The 16,860-nt window shown below is 32.4% G+C and overlaps 3 protein-coding genes across 3 annotated transcripts; 2 read left to right on the top strand and 1 right to left on the bottom strand.

Moving 5' to 3' along the window:
* Window positions 1–1,779: 1,779 nt before the first annotated feature.
* On the top strand, window positions 1,780–4,411 carry LOC106313825 (tonoplast dicarboxylate transporter-like). The gene is made up of 3 exons (XM_013751743.1): window positions 1,780–2,312; window positions 2,894–4,034; window positions 4,122–4,411. The coding sequence occupies exons 1-3, from the start codon at window positions 1,860–1,862 to the stop codon at window positions 4,154–4,156; spliced, it is 1,629 nt and encodes a 542-aa protein (XP_013607197.1). The 5' UTR covers window positions 1,780–1,859; the 3' UTR covers window positions 4,157–4,411.
* A 1,005-nt stretch (window positions 4,412–5,416) lies between these two features.
* Window positions 5,417–6,112, bottom strand: LOC106314533 (zinc finger protein ZAT5-like). The gene has a single exon (XM_013752395.1). It carries the CDS (start codon window positions 6,080–6,082, stop codon window positions 5,417–5,419), a length of 666 nt encoding a protein of 221 aa, XP_013607849.1. The 5' UTR covers window positions 6,083–6,112.
* Window positions 6,113–9,321: 3,209 nt separating this feature from the next.
* Window positions 9,322–10,103, top strand: LOC106317161 (cysteine proteinase inhibitor 5-like). The gene has a single exon (XM_013755018.1). It carries the CDS (start codon window positions 9,410–9,412, stop codon window positions 9,755–9,757), a length of 348 nt encoding a protein of 115 aa, XP_013610472.1. The 5' UTR covers window positions 9,322–9,409; the 3' UTR covers window positions 9,758–10,103.
* The last annotated feature ends 6,757 nt before the right edge of the window (window positions 10,104–16,860 follow it).

Here is a 16,860-nt window from a genome sequence, read left to right as displayed (position 1 = left end):
CATGTGGATCAATAGAGAACCTTCAGATCTCCGATAGCGATTCTTGAATGGTGGGGTCTCAGCGTAACGTTATCATCATAACCAAATAAAATTTTCACGTAATACAAATGTCAACATTCCACAAAACCTTTCGTATGTTTAATTATTTCTTTTTGATATTAGGAATTTGGTACCGTAATTTTATGATGTCCAAAATGTTATTGAATGAGATTTAATTATTTAAGTGAACGCTAGAGATTGTTGACCAAGAAGAACACAGACTTTAGATGCAATGCCATGCATTGTATAAGGTACACAGAATTCTATCTCTCTGTTTTTTTTTCAGTTTTGGACTCTGTTTTTTTTTCAGTTTTATTGGTTGCTTTTAAGGTTCTCTATTAGGTTCCTTACTTTTTAATCGTATTGTGTTTAAATTTTGTGTGGGTTTACTTTGTCATTTTCAGTTTCAGATTATTATGTTTTAGTCATATCAGTTTGTATTTTTTCCCAGTTTGATGATACTTTTTCCTGATGATGATTTAGTCTGACCTTATTTTTTCTTCCTTGGTTAGGGTGTCATCTTTGCCAAGACTGATGAATTTCAGACTGATGATTTAGGTTTATATCAAAGGTATTATACAACATTAAATCTTGCTTGATATATTTAGTCTTTTTTCTTCTCTCTTAACGTGTAATCTTTTCTTTCCAGCTTATGGTTATATTATATATGTCGACGTAAAAAAACAAACATTCTGATGACTTTCTTGACTTTATTCATAGTAGAGGATGCGAACAAATATGTTGCGATTTCTGATGTTGGTTCCAGTCTCCTTGATTGACACTTTGTGATCTACTAATAATAAAGCTACAAGCCATTGATCATAATCTATTGTTCTTAACAGGTTGTTGCTTTTGATAACAACATGAACTCTTTACTCGAGTCATATCCATCACCAAGCAAATATAAAAATACAATATTTTTACATGTTATTTCTTTCAATTATTCAACATAGTAACTGAATCATGTGCTATATGTTGGATTTGCAAATAAGGTTTTTTGTTTTGGAAGTTCGGATTGAACCTTCTTGCATTACTATTGGCCAGAGCTGGTTCCATAAAATGTGAGTATGAAAGACATATTTATTTTTTGAGATGTTTGAGACCATGTATGAGTTAAGATCAAACAACTGACGAAATATGCTGGAAAACACAAGCATAGTGACAGGTAGGATAGACTACTAATCAATTGGTATTAAACTATCTCGATAATGTTTTTCTAGCAGTCACTTAACCCACTGAATCACAAATACTGGAAAGCATACAAAATACAAGTTTAATACGTGTATATAATATGGTCTTCCTGCACGTAAAGTCACAATAGAACGGAGGCGAAAGCATGAATAACAAACATGAAGATGACGTTCAACAACAAGAGCAATAGAAACCACCTACACGTTGAAGACAATTGATAGTTGTAACCAAGTGATTGATTACAAATGTACAATTAACAATGACAACAGTCAACACCTTCCATTTGAGAGAGGCGTCAATCATGAAAATCCATGATATCAGATAAGATTGGAAAAAATCAACAAAATTAATGAAAAGAAAAAATAAATAGTTATAATTTTACAAATAAAATTGACAGTTAATGAAAGTAATCTTAATACGAGACTAAATAGACAAACAAAATAGATAAGGTGATACTAAAACAATAATATCCAAAAGATCGCACTCACTATTATTGATGATAAAGAACACACCGACCCCCGCGGAGTGTAGCCACCTAGTAAACTAAATTGATTTATAAAAAGGCTCATTTCCCTTCTTACATTTCTCTGTTTCTGCTATCTCCTTCCAGTTGAAACAGAACTAACACAATGGATTGTGGTCATGTCTCCCTCGAAGAATCCGACAAACTGAAATCTCCGCTCTTGCCGGTCGTCCATAATATTAATGAGGAACCACACGAACAACAAACGGTGGGGCAACATCTCCAGACAATATTCACACCTAAGAATTGTTACATCGCTCTTGGTCCTCTTCTCTGCGCCGTCGTGTGTCTATGCGTACGGCTCGGTGGAGATGATAAGACGACGGCGAGGAACATGCTCGGCGTTCTTGTGTGGATATTCGCGTGGTGGTTGACGGAAGCCGTTCCGATGCCGATCACTTCCATGTCGCCGCTTTTCCTATTTCCTCTGTTTGGAATCACGTCGGCGGATGACGTGGCAATTTCTTACATGGATGACGTCATCGCCTTGGTCCTCGGCAGCTTTATCCTTGCTCTCGCCGTCGAACACTACAATATTCATCGCAGACTAGCCCTTAACGTTAGTCGTTTAATCTCTTTATATTCTTTTTCTTTTTTTTTCTAATAATTATTTTAACATCATTTTTAAATTGTAGATTCACCTTGTGTAGAAAAAAACATTTCTTAAAAACTTAATTAAAAATTACAAATTACAAATTTTAAATTTACATTTTTTGTTTTCTGTAAGCTAAACTATGGTCATTGCAACATCAACTATGTGGAGAGCTTCAAATGAATCCCCACTAATCAAAATATTATTTTATAGTAACAAAAATAACGGGTAGTTAGGGATGCAAATAAATATTGCAGCTCCATGTATTCAACAAATTATGTCTATTTTTTTTTTAAACATGGGCAATTTCCAAATTGTATTTTTTTCTTCGTATAATACAAACTAACTCTCCAACATAACTATTTGTTATGCAAAGTAAAAGTTTAATAAATTGACATAAATATAGATGATGAATTGACATATTAAGTGGCAGATAACAAACAATAGTATCCTAACTAATAAAGTGGAGCTTGAATAGATAAAATTAAGCCACGGCGAATCTAAACATGATAAGTTAGTGACAATAAACGACAATCTAATTCATGTAGATAACGTTGGTGTTCTGCGTGGAGCCACTAAACGCGCCGCTGCTGCTTCTAGGAATCTGCGCCACAACAGCGTTCGTGAGCATGTGGATGCACAACGTGGCGGCTGTTGTCATGATGATGCCAGTCGCTACAGGAATACTTCAGCGACTCCCTTCATCATCGTCGTCAACGGAAATGGTTCCTCCGGCGGTGGGAAAGTTTTGCCAAGCAATGGTTCTCGGTGTGATATATTCAGCGGCAGTTGGTGGAATGAGCACACTGACAGGAACAGGTGTGAATCTCATACTTGTCGGAATGTGGAAAAGCTATTTCCCTGAGGCTGATCCAATCAGTTTCAGCCAATGGTTCTTCTTTGGTTTCCCATTGGCCTTGTGCATATTCGTTACCCTCTGGGGTATTCTATGTGTGATGTATTGTCCTAATGGATCAGGGAAAGCTCTATCTCCTTATCTTCATAAATCTCATCTCAAGAGAGAGCTTGAGATGTTAGGACCAATGAGTTTCTCTGAGAAGATGGTCTTGTCCGTGTTTGGTGGGTTGGTTGTGTTGTGGATGACAAGAAACATAACCGAAGATATCCCCGGCTGGGGTTGCATCTTCGACGGCCGGGCAGGGGATGGAACGGTGAGTGTGATGATGGCTGCATTGCTGTTTATAATCCCAAACAATATTAAAAAGGGAGAGAAGCTAATGGATTGGGACAAATGCAAGAAACTCCCGTGGAACATTGTCTTGTTATTAGGAGCTGGGTTCGCTATAGCCGATGGAGTACGAACAAGCGGCTTAGCTGAAGTCTTGTCCAAAGGACTCGTGTTTCTCGAAACAGCTCCTTATTGGGCCATCGCTCCAACGGTTTGTCTCATCGCTGCTACTATCACTGAGTTCACGTCAAACAACGCAACCACTACATTGTTGGTTCCTTTGCTCATTGAGATTGCAAAGACAATGAGAATCCATCCTCTGCTCCTAATGGTCCCTGGTGCCATTGGGGCTCAGTTCGCTTTCTTGCTCCCCACGGGAACACCTTCTAACATCGTTGGGTTCACGACAGGGCATATCGAGATCAAGGACATGATCAAGACAGGCTTGGCTCTCAAGATTGCTGGAACGGCCTTTCTCTCTGTTTTGATGCCCACTCTAGGTATTACTATTAACTTTCACGATTATAGTTAACCACTTTCGTTTTAATTCATTTGTGATTCAGTATGAACTATATATTACATGACAGGGGCATACATTTTTGCATCAAAAGCAGGAGTTTAGTTCGATGGGCTAAAAGCATAAGACCATTACACTATTGATTCATTACTGTAATATAATGAAGTACTAGGTAGTACCCGCGATCTGCGCAGAATAAGATATACATTGTTGAAATTACATATTATGACTAAGTATAACATAAGGTATATACCTTAAACGAACGTTAGACACAACTAACTGTATGATTCATTTAATTATGATGTTATCGACTCAGTGATTATACGTGATTGTATAAATATGTTCACTGGAGCCAATTACTCGTTTTGATGTTGATCAACTTCCAAAAAGATATCGGCAGATCAATTACATATTATAAACAAAACATTAACTGTGTGAAATAAATAAAGTTTAGCTCTCGAAATATAAAAAACGTAGTTACAGCATAAAAGTAATTGAAAGAAATTCCATCCTCTAAAATACATAATTAGTTTTCAATAAAAAACCAAAAATAACAAAAAAATTTCATAAGATAATAAATTAAAATCTTCAATTCTCTTGTCGTTGAATCAAAATGCGTGGAATAGAATCCTGAAAGTAAAAAAAAATTTTAACATCAATACTATTAAAAATACTAATTATGTTAACTATTTATTAAAATATTTTTAAATCATTATAAACTCACATTGATTTGTAGTACATTATATATATATATACGTGATTGTATAAACTCACATTATAAACTCACAATTTCTCCAAATTCCAGCCATCTTTATGATCAATTGTACAGTGTTTTGTTTTGGGATGGAGATTAAGAGAGGCTTCAGGTTACTCAATATATATTATCCTCTTAACATTAGGTTTATACTTTCTCAGTTTTGTTAATCAGGAAAAAACTAATTACTAAATGGTAGGCTAAAATATCCTAAATCTATATTATAAGGAATGTACACTGAGTTTTAACATTTTTTTTTATTACTTATTGAAAACTTGGAAACCAAGCATATACAAACCGGACATAATAATCTAAAATAAATTCAACGTCTAATATTTCATGTTTATGTTGATAAATAATTGGACACGTCATATTAGCTCTAACTAAAAACACCACGTGAATACAACATCTAAATGGTCCAGTTAGTCCCATGTTCAATACATAATCATATTCGGACAACAGATAACTAAATTGGTTCCTTATTCTGATCATACAAAAAGAAATCTGGACACAGGTGGGCATTGAACCCTGGTTTATGTGGGGTCATACTCCATACTTTACCAACTCCACTCCTTAATCTTTACTGTTTTCTCATACAAAACAAACTTTTATCATTGTTTTTGTGGTGTCACGTGACCCCACACCTCTTCAAGTGGGTCCGCCCCTGTCTGAAGATACATGTCATCATACACAAAAATGTGTTCAAGGTTGGAATAAAAAGAGGTTGCCTTATGTTTCTTGTGGCTATCTCTATGGCCACCTAAAGCCTGAAAAGAAGAGAAGGTCCAGTCACATGTTTTGCACTGATAAACGTAGCTGTCAGTTTTACCACCACTGTTAGATGAAGAAGTCTCTAGGAACCTCCTGCAGCTAAATTTATACGTGTTATTGTTGTTTGTTTCGTGATTAGGTATCTTGAGATGTGGAAGAGAGTGGCCTTGGAAAAGGAGGATCAAACAACTGGCTATATCTAGGTGTTTCTCGTCTTCTTCGACTTTCAATGTTGTTGGGTTGTTATTAAAAGACCAAGAGGCTGACGGAGATGAAGACGTGATCACACCATCCTTCTTGTGGTTCTCCACATTATTGCCTAAGGCGTTTTCTTTGGAATCAAGATAAATGTATTCCTCTATAACGTCGCGTGCGGGGCAAGAAACTATAGGAGGAGAGATAGAGAAAGGAACAGGTGATTGTGGACGTTGTCGCTTTGACCGCTTCCCTTTGAGGATCAGTGATTGCTCCTTTGAGGTTGCTATCAGCTCTTCGAACGCTTCCATCAAGATAAGGAGATAAATGTTAACACAAGATAAGAGGATTTTTTTGTTAGTGTTGATCATGGATCTATGATTATATTTACAACCGAGATTATATGATGTATTCGAACCTGAATGAAAATAACTAAAAAACGTCGTTGAGAAAACTGTGTACATCGAAGATATGTCGGAAGGAAAATCATCGAGATTATTATTATAGTTCTGTTAAAGAAAAGTCATGTTTGCGTTAAACTCAGTTTTTTTTTTGAGAAATGTTCTCTGCGTGACACGTACGCGTTTTGGTAAATAAAAGCTTCTCATGAAGCCATGTCAGACACCTTGCCAGTACACCATTAAATTTTTTTTTAAAAGTGCTTCTACTTTAATATATAAAGGATCATATTATAGATATGCCAGTCACAGGTGGAACGCAAAGTTTAGATGTGGTTAAACTTCACAGTACTATTGCAGTATATGATAAGATAATAAATTATTAAAATTAAAATTTTAAATATCAAACTTATATTAATAAAATTATTTATATATATATGAACAATTGTATTATATAGTTTATATATAATATCCCCTATATATTAATCAAGGAGCATTACAACATATTTTCTTAGTCACATGGCAGAACTAGGATAATGCTTAGAATCTTTAAAAAAATAAATTGGTCCATATAAGTATATATATACTCTTTATTAAACTAACTATCAAATTGATTAGTAGTGTACAAAAAATTATTATTTCTTTCTTTAAATAAAAGCTACGGAATTACCTAATATGACTATTATATATATGACAATTAATGATTATGAATAATACATATTTGATAACAATTTTTTTATCCTCTCTCTTTTTTTGTTTAATTTTATATTATTGAAAATATTAAACACTATAAATTAATAAAGATGGTAAAAGTCCTACATTGAAAATTTTGTGATCAATGGTTTAATTATTTTTTGTTCAAGCAAAATACAAATGATCATAAATCGTATGAATATGAAGTCTCTCATAAATAGATATTCATATTATATATATATATATATATATATATATATTAATATCATTTAAATTAAATTATATACTATATAAAAATATGTTAATTTCAAAATTTGCAATGAAAAATTATTGAGATCTTAATATTTCAATTTTAAAATTAGTATTGAAAAATCTCACATTAATTTTTTTGTGATTAACTGTTTAATTTTTTATTACAACAAATATACAAATGTTAATAAAATCATGAGTAGGAAGTGTCAATAATAAATATTTATATTAAAATATACTATATATATGTCAATATCAATAAAATTTAATTATATACCATATAAAGTAAATAAAATAATTGTTTTGATTTATTTACCAAAAACATGATTGTCAATTAACAAAAGGTATTGGTTTTGATTTATGTTTTTACTCTAATTTATAAATTTTGTGTATACAAATTATTTTTTTAAATAGGTGGTTTCTAATATGTTATTTGATCATGGCAATCCGAAAAGTAAACTTCTTTAAATTGAAGTGATTTTTAATATTGAAAGTACTATATATATATTATTTCATTTAGATTAAATAATTTAGTCTTGATTTTTATTCATAAATTCTTTTAGTGAAATATAATGACAAGATTTCAATCACCCTATTTTGAGTTTGTTCGAAGAATGAGATATTTGATTATTTGTCTAATATTTGTTTCTCCCCAATACCCTAGCTAGCTATTATAATTGTAAGAATGAGATATTTGAACTGTTTACTATAAGTTTTCTTGTTTATCATTTAATAAATCAAATATTTCTTAGTTTATACATAGTTTACATATACTAGAATGGTAAAGTATTATATATATATTTTTATCGGTATACTATTAAATTGCTAAACCTCAAAAGCATAAGTTAATAAAATAAGTAATTTGCTTTGTTGTTTTAGAATTAGATGATTTTTGGACCAAACTGATGAATATACTAGACATACATTTATATTTGAATCTGTATTTATATTTTATAACAGCTTGATATATTAGATCACTAATCTGTGAATAGAGTTTATCAGTGATTTTCTTTAACATTTTGATTCTTAGATATGTATTTCGAGTGGAACAAATTTTTACAAATGTCTATCTTTTTAAATTGACACTTATGTAATTCAGCGAGTTCATAGAAGAAGATAAAAAAGAAACAAAACTCATATCAGTAAAACAGAAACGAGAACAAAATGACAATTTTATAGTGGTAGAAAATGAAATCACTTATGGAGAGTCAATAACAAATCGAGTGTAGAAAATCTAATCCGCTTTCGTCATTTTATAATCGATATTGCCTATCTGGTTTTGGTGATTTATGTCAGCCGCAAAACTTAATAACCTTTTGTCCATATGAAGTCTTAAAAAAATTAAAAAGAGTTGTAATACGTTAACTCTTCAACAACGATAATACATTTAAGAGAACAACATTTTTATTCGTCATTTTATAATCAATAAAGATTATAATGTTGCAAAATGTTAAAATCATTTGATGAACAAACATTAGTATAAAAAATTCACCTCTCCCCGTGCGGGTTATCATTTAGTAACTATACTATTGTATACTAATTTTGGTTTATTCGGTCTAACTGAACCATATACTATGATATGATGTGGGTTCTAACAAAAGAAAATCTATATAGGTCGCACATTTTTACTAAATCCAAATGATCTTCTCTAACAGAAGAAAATCTATATAGCTCACACATTTTTTATCGAATTAAACACTTATATTTACTCATGAATTTTTAAGTTGGTATTTCAAAAACAAATATAAAAATTTAGCATGGTCTTTAAATTATAAAACCAATAAAATAGTTTTATATTTATGAGTGTCTCACACGGTATTAGTGTCAATCTATCCAGCTATACTATTTGTCCATATCCAGTAATGGACCATATCATGCTCATACCACATTGTTCATATTGTCCAGCGTGTATTCAACTGTTTCGGGTTTTATCAAACTTGAGAAAGGGAAAAGAAAACGTTTGTATCAGTAGTATGTCTTTGCTTTTCTACTTTTTGTCTGTTACACTCATTTATTTTCATTATTTATCATTGTGCTATATATATAGTTGTGTATTGATTAATATGATTAGATTAATATTTATAAAATGGTGGAACTTGTCAAAATCCTTAAAATGTGCCTATTTAATACATTTTCATAAATGTTAATAAACATTCCAATATCTTACTTCACTTGTGCCATGTATCAAGGCAAAAAAATTTACAAGTTCTCTACGTCATGTGGCAAGCTTCTACTATATAAGAACACTAGAGACCTCTGCCATTATTCGAGAAAAAAACAAACAGTTTCACAGCAAGAATGAATAGCAGAGCAATCTTTCTTCTTCTCCTTCTCCTCTCTTTCCACGCATCTGCGATGTTGCCTGCTGGTAAATGGAGTCCCATCAGCAACGTTAAGGATCCTCACGTCGTAGAGGTAGGCAAATTTGCTGTTTCCGAGTACGACATGGAAAGTAAGTCGGAACTTAAATTCGTTGCTGTTGTTAGCGGTGAGTCTAAGGTAGTCGCTGGCACTAATTACCGGCTTATTGTGGCGGTTAATGACGGTGTAGCCGGCCCAGGTGCGAGCAAGAACTATGAGGCGATTGTATGGGAGAAACAATGGTTAAAATCAATGAATCTCACATCCTTCAAGCCCGTCGTTTGATGGTCATGTCCTCTTTGTTTTTCATGTAATCGATCGATCTCATGAAACAGCAAACAAAAAAGATTGAATAAACAAAAAAGAAGTGAATGTCAGTTTTATGTGTTGTCCGGTTTTAATGTTTCATGTTGTTGGGGGTGAAGAAAGAGTCTGAATGTCTGATGCACATGAAGAAATGATAGTATACCGATTGAACAAGTGGTGATACATCCGCTAACTATGCCGACTAATCTCCTAGATTAGGGGGTCACGAGACTGTTAACAGATGTATCACTAAATTTAGTTATTTAATTAATGCATTAATAAACTCTTTTTGGTAAAAAAATTACAAGGTGATAACAAACATGTGAGGGGAAATTTTCGTCAAAAAAAAAAAAGAAAACATGTGAGGGGAAATGTTAAGCGAACATGTCATTTGTCTTTGGTCCACCATATAGCTCATTAAACGTGACCAGTATATTTATTCAACTAACAGTTTCACATTTTTTCTTGAACATAACAGTTTCACATTTTTCATTACATCATTTTTATGAATAGAAAGTTGATTCGTAATAAACGATTCAATTTTTAGGTAACCTATTCTCTTTGTTTTTATTTGGGACTATAATGGAATAAACTTTCAACTACTGACACATACATATGTAAACCCTCAAGTATTTTTATAATGAAATAAATTCTTAAGTAAAATCTGTTAGAAAATCGACCCACCGGCTTAGCCAGATGTTTAAACCTAAACATTTTTTTTTTTTTGCCTTTTACCATTTTAATAGAATAAAACGACGAGGCTTAGCACATAAACAACAAGTTTTTGTTTAAAGCACACGTAGTGTGGTTGCTAGGGTGCTGTTCGTTTGCTCACACCCTGGTGATCCATGTGGATAAAGATGCAAATCGATATTTGGTTTATGCATTATAATGCTATATCCAGATGGATCATCTAGCGGAATTTTTAAAAATTCATCTCAAATTCTCACCCAAATGAAGGTGTGAGTCTTGATGTTGCATCTCGATGAGATGCATCCAGTTCGGTCCAAAATAATAAATGACAAAAATAACCTCTTAAAATCAAAATATTATTTTCAAACCGTAAATTCAATTTTTTTGCAAATACATTTTTCCGCCAGAACCGAAAAATATATTTTCCCGCAAAAACTGAAAAGCACACTTTCCCATCAAAATCGCAAAATGAGTTTTCCCGCAAAAAACGTAAAACACACATTTCCATAAGAACACACTTTTCGGCCAAACCAGTAAAACCACACTTTTCGGCCAAAACCAGAAAAACACATTTTTCCGCCAAACCCCAAAAACGCATATTCCCACCAAAACAAAAAAAAAAAATATTTTCCGGCCAAAACCGCAAAAGCATTCAATTTCCCCGCCAAAACCGGAAAAATGCAATTTCCTCCCCAAAACCGGAAAAACGCATTTTTCCGCTGAAACTGGAAAACACATTTTCCCGCCAAAACCGGAAAAATGCATTTTCCGCTAAAACTGGGATAATGTATTTTCCCGCCAAAACCGGAAAACGCATTTTCCCGCTAAAACTGGGAAAACATATTTTTCCGCCAAAACCGAAAAACACATTTTCCCGCCAAAACTGGGAAAACGTATTTTCCCGCCGAAACCGCAAAAAAAATATTTTCCGCCAAAAACGCAAAAATGCACTTTCCCCGTCAAAATCGCGAAAAAAACTTTTCTCGTGAAATCCGCAAAAACGCACTTTTCGTCAAAAACACATTTTCCGCCAAACCCGCAAAACATATTTTTCCCGCCAGAACCGCAAAAACGTATTTTCCGCCAAACCCATAAAAACGTATTTTTCCGTCAACCCCACAAAAATGCATTTTTTCGTCAAAAACACACTTTTCCTCAAAAACCGCAAAAAATAGTTTCCGCCAAAACAGTAAAAATGCTATTTTCAGCCGAAACATTAAAAAATATATTTTAGTCATTTTATTAATAAGTCCACCTAGATGCAGATGCAAGTTAAAAGATGAAAAGCAAATGAACATAGATATATCCAGATGAATCTGGCTGCATTGACGCAATAAAGACACGAACAACACCCAGATGAAACATCTAAATAAGACATCTAAATGGATCATGTGGATGTATCTTCCAGATGTACAAAAGAACCGGGCCCATACACTTGACTTGGCAAATTAATTAGTTATCCGATAAGTAATCTAGTTTAGGTTTTAAAAAATATTTATTATTTAAAATTTCGATAAAATCCATAAAGAACCTTTAAACCCTGCAATTTCGCTATTGGTTAAACCACCGGACAAACTAGTAATAATTTTTTTTTTTTTCTTAGACTTTTTTTAATTTATATTATTAAAATCTGTGTTGTATTCCAAACCAAAAAGTAGGTTTTCATTTTTTTTAGGTTTTTCGTTAACGTATTGTCTTCCTCTGCTACCGTGGATTTATTTTTCAACGTGGTGATGTGATTTGTATCATTTTATTTTTGTTATTGACAAGACAACCTATTATAATTTTGATGTTTTACTTTTAGTTTATTTTAGATTGAACTTCTAATTTGTTATAAACATTGTAATTTCAATTATTTTAAAATATTTTTACGAGAAATGAAAATTATAAAGAAAACAAATATCTTGTAGTTTTTAATAAAATTCTTGCCGGTAAATTATTTAGTAGATGCATTATTTTTTTTTCATTTTTAATACAGTATTATTTTATTAAGCAATTCTTCTAAATAGGCCTATTTAAGCTTTTGTCTCAAAAATAATCATTCAAACTAAAAATCAGATTAATAGAATTCATTAATAGATCAAAAGTTTAAACTACTCTCTCGCGAATAAATCTAAAAAAAATTGAAAAAGAGTCACGAACGACTAGGATGATGAAGAGATTCGACGTCTTCACCATCATCGTCTTCTTTTCTCGACAACGCCGGAGATAAATCACGGCGAATCTACAGCCGTTGACACTCTTATCGGTCGAAAATCGAACTAAACCATAAACCATGTAAGTATTAAACATTTCCAATTCAAAATCAAAATTAGAGTTCTTAATTGAAAAATTGGATGTTTTGCAAATGGATGTTTAATATTACCTTGTTTGCTTTGAATTTTCGAACAAATAAACAAGCACATATCTCAAAGAGATTAGTAACTAAGCAACTCTCATCTCCCTCAAAGAGTTTTTTTTCGTCTCTCCGCCAAGCCTAAGCTTCCATTTCTCTCCAAAGTACTCGCTTTCTTCCTAGTCTCGGGATATGTCTCTGATAGGCTAGTTTAATACCAATGACAGCAGCTCATCTGCAAAGTATTAATCCTATTTAGTCTCACGTCTAAGCACTTGATACGATTTGATGTTAACTTTTGGCATTTGAAAATTGCAGCCTAGTCATAGTAGCTGCAACCCCGTGGTGAAAGGTCTATCTAACAAGGCAAGAACCTTAGTTACTAATCTCATTGAGATAAATGTTTAATCATTTCTCTAATAAGATTGTTCTTTATTTTACTTTTTTGATTCCAAGAAAGATCTACAAACAAGTATCAGAGTATAAACCACCTACAAAAATCTCATGACCATCTACAAAATTTGGTAAGAAATTTTGAACACCCAATGACACATATAATTTTGGTTAGATTGTTTTTTATTTTACTTGTTTGGCTTACGCATGTTGATATGTTTGTCAGGCTCGTGAATTTGCTTATGACATTGTTTGGCTCTTGCTTGCGCTTGTGAAACTGTGTAGTTTTTTTAAATTTCAGGAAGGATTTTGGGTAGTTTCAGGAAAGCTTTCCAGAAATTTCGATATTAACAAATTTGAAAATTTTTTTGCTTGGTGTCTTGCTTGACTAACGCATGTTGATATGTTTGTTAGGCTCGTGAATTTGCTTATGACATTGTTAGTCTCTTTTTTGTGCTTGTGAAACTGTGTAGTTTTTTTTTTTCATTTCTGGAAGGATTTTGGTAGTTTCAGGAAGGATTTAGGTAGTTTCAGGAAAACTTTCCAGAAAATCCGATGTTAACAAATATGAATTTTTTTTTGCTTGGTCTTGTTTGACTAACGCATGTTGATATGTTTGGTAGGCTCGTGAATTTGCTTAGGACATTGTTAATCTCTTTCTTGTGCTTGTGAAACTGTGTAGTTTTTAAAAAATTTCAGGAAGGATTTGGGTAGTTCCAGAAAAGGTGTTTCAAACTTTCAGGATAGCTTTCCAGAAAATCGAATAGTAGAAAATTTGAAAAAAAAATTGGCTGGGTTACGCGGGATATCAACGCGATGGGAGATTAAATACATGTCATGCTAAGACTATGTTTTTGAACTTTGATGTTGACTTGGACAAGTAAGAAGTTTGTAATGAATGATGACGACATTTGTTTCATTTAGGTTGTTATTAAAGAAATTTTAGGATGTCTTGAGGCATTGTCAGTAATTATATCAAGAAAGTGTTAAAATTTGTTATCGTTGTAAAACACATATCCTATCTAGGATAGCTTATGGTACTTTTAGGATGTGTTTCCAGAAAATAAAATGAGTACGCATAAGCCTTTATTCAAAAAGGAATTAATTGTGAAAGTACCAGGATTGAACCCGAGAACTCTCGTAAAGGAAATCCTAGTGTGCATCCGCTATGCCAGGAGTGTTATACTTGCCAAGAGTTATAATTAAATCAATATAAACAACATATTTATATTTAATTAAAAACAGAAAAAAGTTTTGTTTCTAAAGGGAATCGAAGGCGAGTTTAATGTGTGATACGAGTTGTGTAAGAGTAGAGGGCTAGCCGATAGGCTACGGTGAATATTCGCTTTGTAAAGAAATGTGAACTTATTTATTCACAAAGATAAATATATCTTATTTAGGATACCATTTGTGATATTCTGGATGGGTTTCCAAAAATCGAATATGAAAATGAGATTACCAAGATACAAGACCACTAAGCCAAGGTGTTATATCTCAAAATGAGTAAGCTTTTAAAAGCAATATAAGCAATTCTCTTGGTGATTGATACAAAAATTAAAAAAATGTTATGATTCCATTAAGGAAAAAGTGACCATAAAACATGATGTGGGTTTCATAATACATAAATATTAGTCTTAGAACATAAGAGAAAAGTTGATAACATCAGATTAATCATCCATCCAACTTTCCCCAAGTTTTGGCCAGTCAATTATTTTAACCTTGACATTAGCCAAGTTTCATTCGGCTTCAATGTGCTATGATGTCAGTTTTTCCAACTCAGCAACGAAGTCAAAGTTTTCAGCCTTGATAATGACATAAGGCAAATCAATTTGCGAATAAATAGATTTTACTTTGCTCAAAGACTCATTCCATTCAAATTCAGATTGTGTTTGTTCCTTGACCAAGCGGACAATCGACCAATAATGTTTCTCGGTTTCTTTTTCTCTTTGTTAACCATAAATTTTATATTATAAACGTTGGAAATAACTTTGGAATTTCTGGATGTGTTTCCAGAATAGTAGAATATAAGTGTGTTTTTTTCTAGCAAAGAAGTTTAACCTAAAAAATGAAATGAGATCAAAAACTAAGGATTGATATATGCATATTTGGGAAATTTCAAATTGTAATTTGCAATTTTGGAGAAAAATAAGATTAAATTTACTTCTACCAGGATTCAAACAGAAGATCTCTGAGAAAAAAGGGAATAAAGTGTTGCCACTAGGCTAAGTGTGTTTCAATTGTTTGTTGATGTAATTAAATGAATATAATCCATTGATTTCTATAAAATTAAAAAAAATAAAAAGCAATCTGATCCCAAAGGGAATCGAACGCGGGATGAGGCAAGTGTTTCAGTTTCATAAGAGAGTGGGTCTAGCCACTAGGCTGAGGAGAATCATCTGGTAGAAGCTAAAACATAAGTGTATTTAACCGTAAAATTTATACTATAAACATTTGAAAAAACTTTGGAATTTTTGGATGGATCTCCAGAATAGTTGAATATTAGTGTGTTTCTTTCTAACAAAGAAGTTTAAACTAAAAAAATAAAATCAGATCAAAAACTAAGGATTGATATCTGCATATTTAGAAAATTTCAAATTGTGATTTGGAATTTTGGAGGAAAAATGCATTTAAACCTAAATTGTCTATTACATAAGATAGGCTTCCAAAAACAAATATATATGTGGCTGGCGCATATCACATAACCATTAAATGAACAACATCTAGAAAATAATCAATAAAAATGTAAATTATCAACAAACCATTGAAATGAAAAATAATATAACACAGATGAATAGGAAACTTCATCATATAGCATGAGAAGCAAATATATCAGTAGTTTACTTGTTACAGCTAGCTGAATCACTAATAACCTGCATGATTCAATTTGTTTGGAAGGTTTAGTACATGATCACGAAGCTTATCTTCAATAGTCTATGAAAGAAAAAAATCATACAAAAACAAACAGAAAAAATAGAAATGATATACTTGTTTTTCTCTCTGCACAGTAGAACCAAAAAGTGGAATAGCATTCAAAGGAGCATGGGAAGCAAATGTATTGATAGTTTGCTTGTTACAACTAGTTGAATCAATAATAACCTGCAGGATTCAATTTGTTTGGAAGGTTTAGTACATGATCATGAATCCTATCATGAATAGTCTAAGAAAAAAAAAATCATACAAACACAAAGAAAAAAATACAAATTAGAAACGATGTACCTGTTTTTTTCTCTGTACAGTAGAGCCAAAAACTGGAATATCATTCAAAGGAACATGAGAAGCAAATGTATCAGTAGTTTGATTGGTACATCTAGTTGAATCAACAATAACCTCCAAAAATCAAGTTGTTTTGGAAGGTTTAGTACATAAATAGGAAAACTTTCCTGAATAATATAGTTGAAACATAAGAACAAAACACACACCCGACAGATTCCATCAAATGCTCTAATCTTGCCGATGAAACGTCTGAGCTGACGAGTATTTCCTATAGAGGTTGGGGGAAAACCTTAACAATAATTTTCAAGTCCAACGAAATCCTATAACTCAAACTTATTTCTTCCTCTTTAAAACTAAAATTTTTGGAGACCATCTTCATCAAATCTTCATACTGAAAATCTTCTTCTATGTAAATAAACGATGCATTCCTATTCTTATCAACATTAAA

This window comes from Brassica oleracea, chromosome C9 (genome assembly GCF_000695525.1).
Source record: "Brassica oleracea var. oleracea cultivar TO1000 chromosome C9, BOL, whole genome shotgun sequence".
Classification (NCBI taxonomy): domain Eukaryota; kingdom Viridiplantae; phylum Streptophyta; class Magnoliopsida; order Brassicales; family Brassicaceae; genus Brassica; species Brassica oleracea.
The sequence above is the reverse complement of the archived record's forward strand: the minus strand, read 5'-3'. Positions and strand labels throughout refer to the sequence as shown.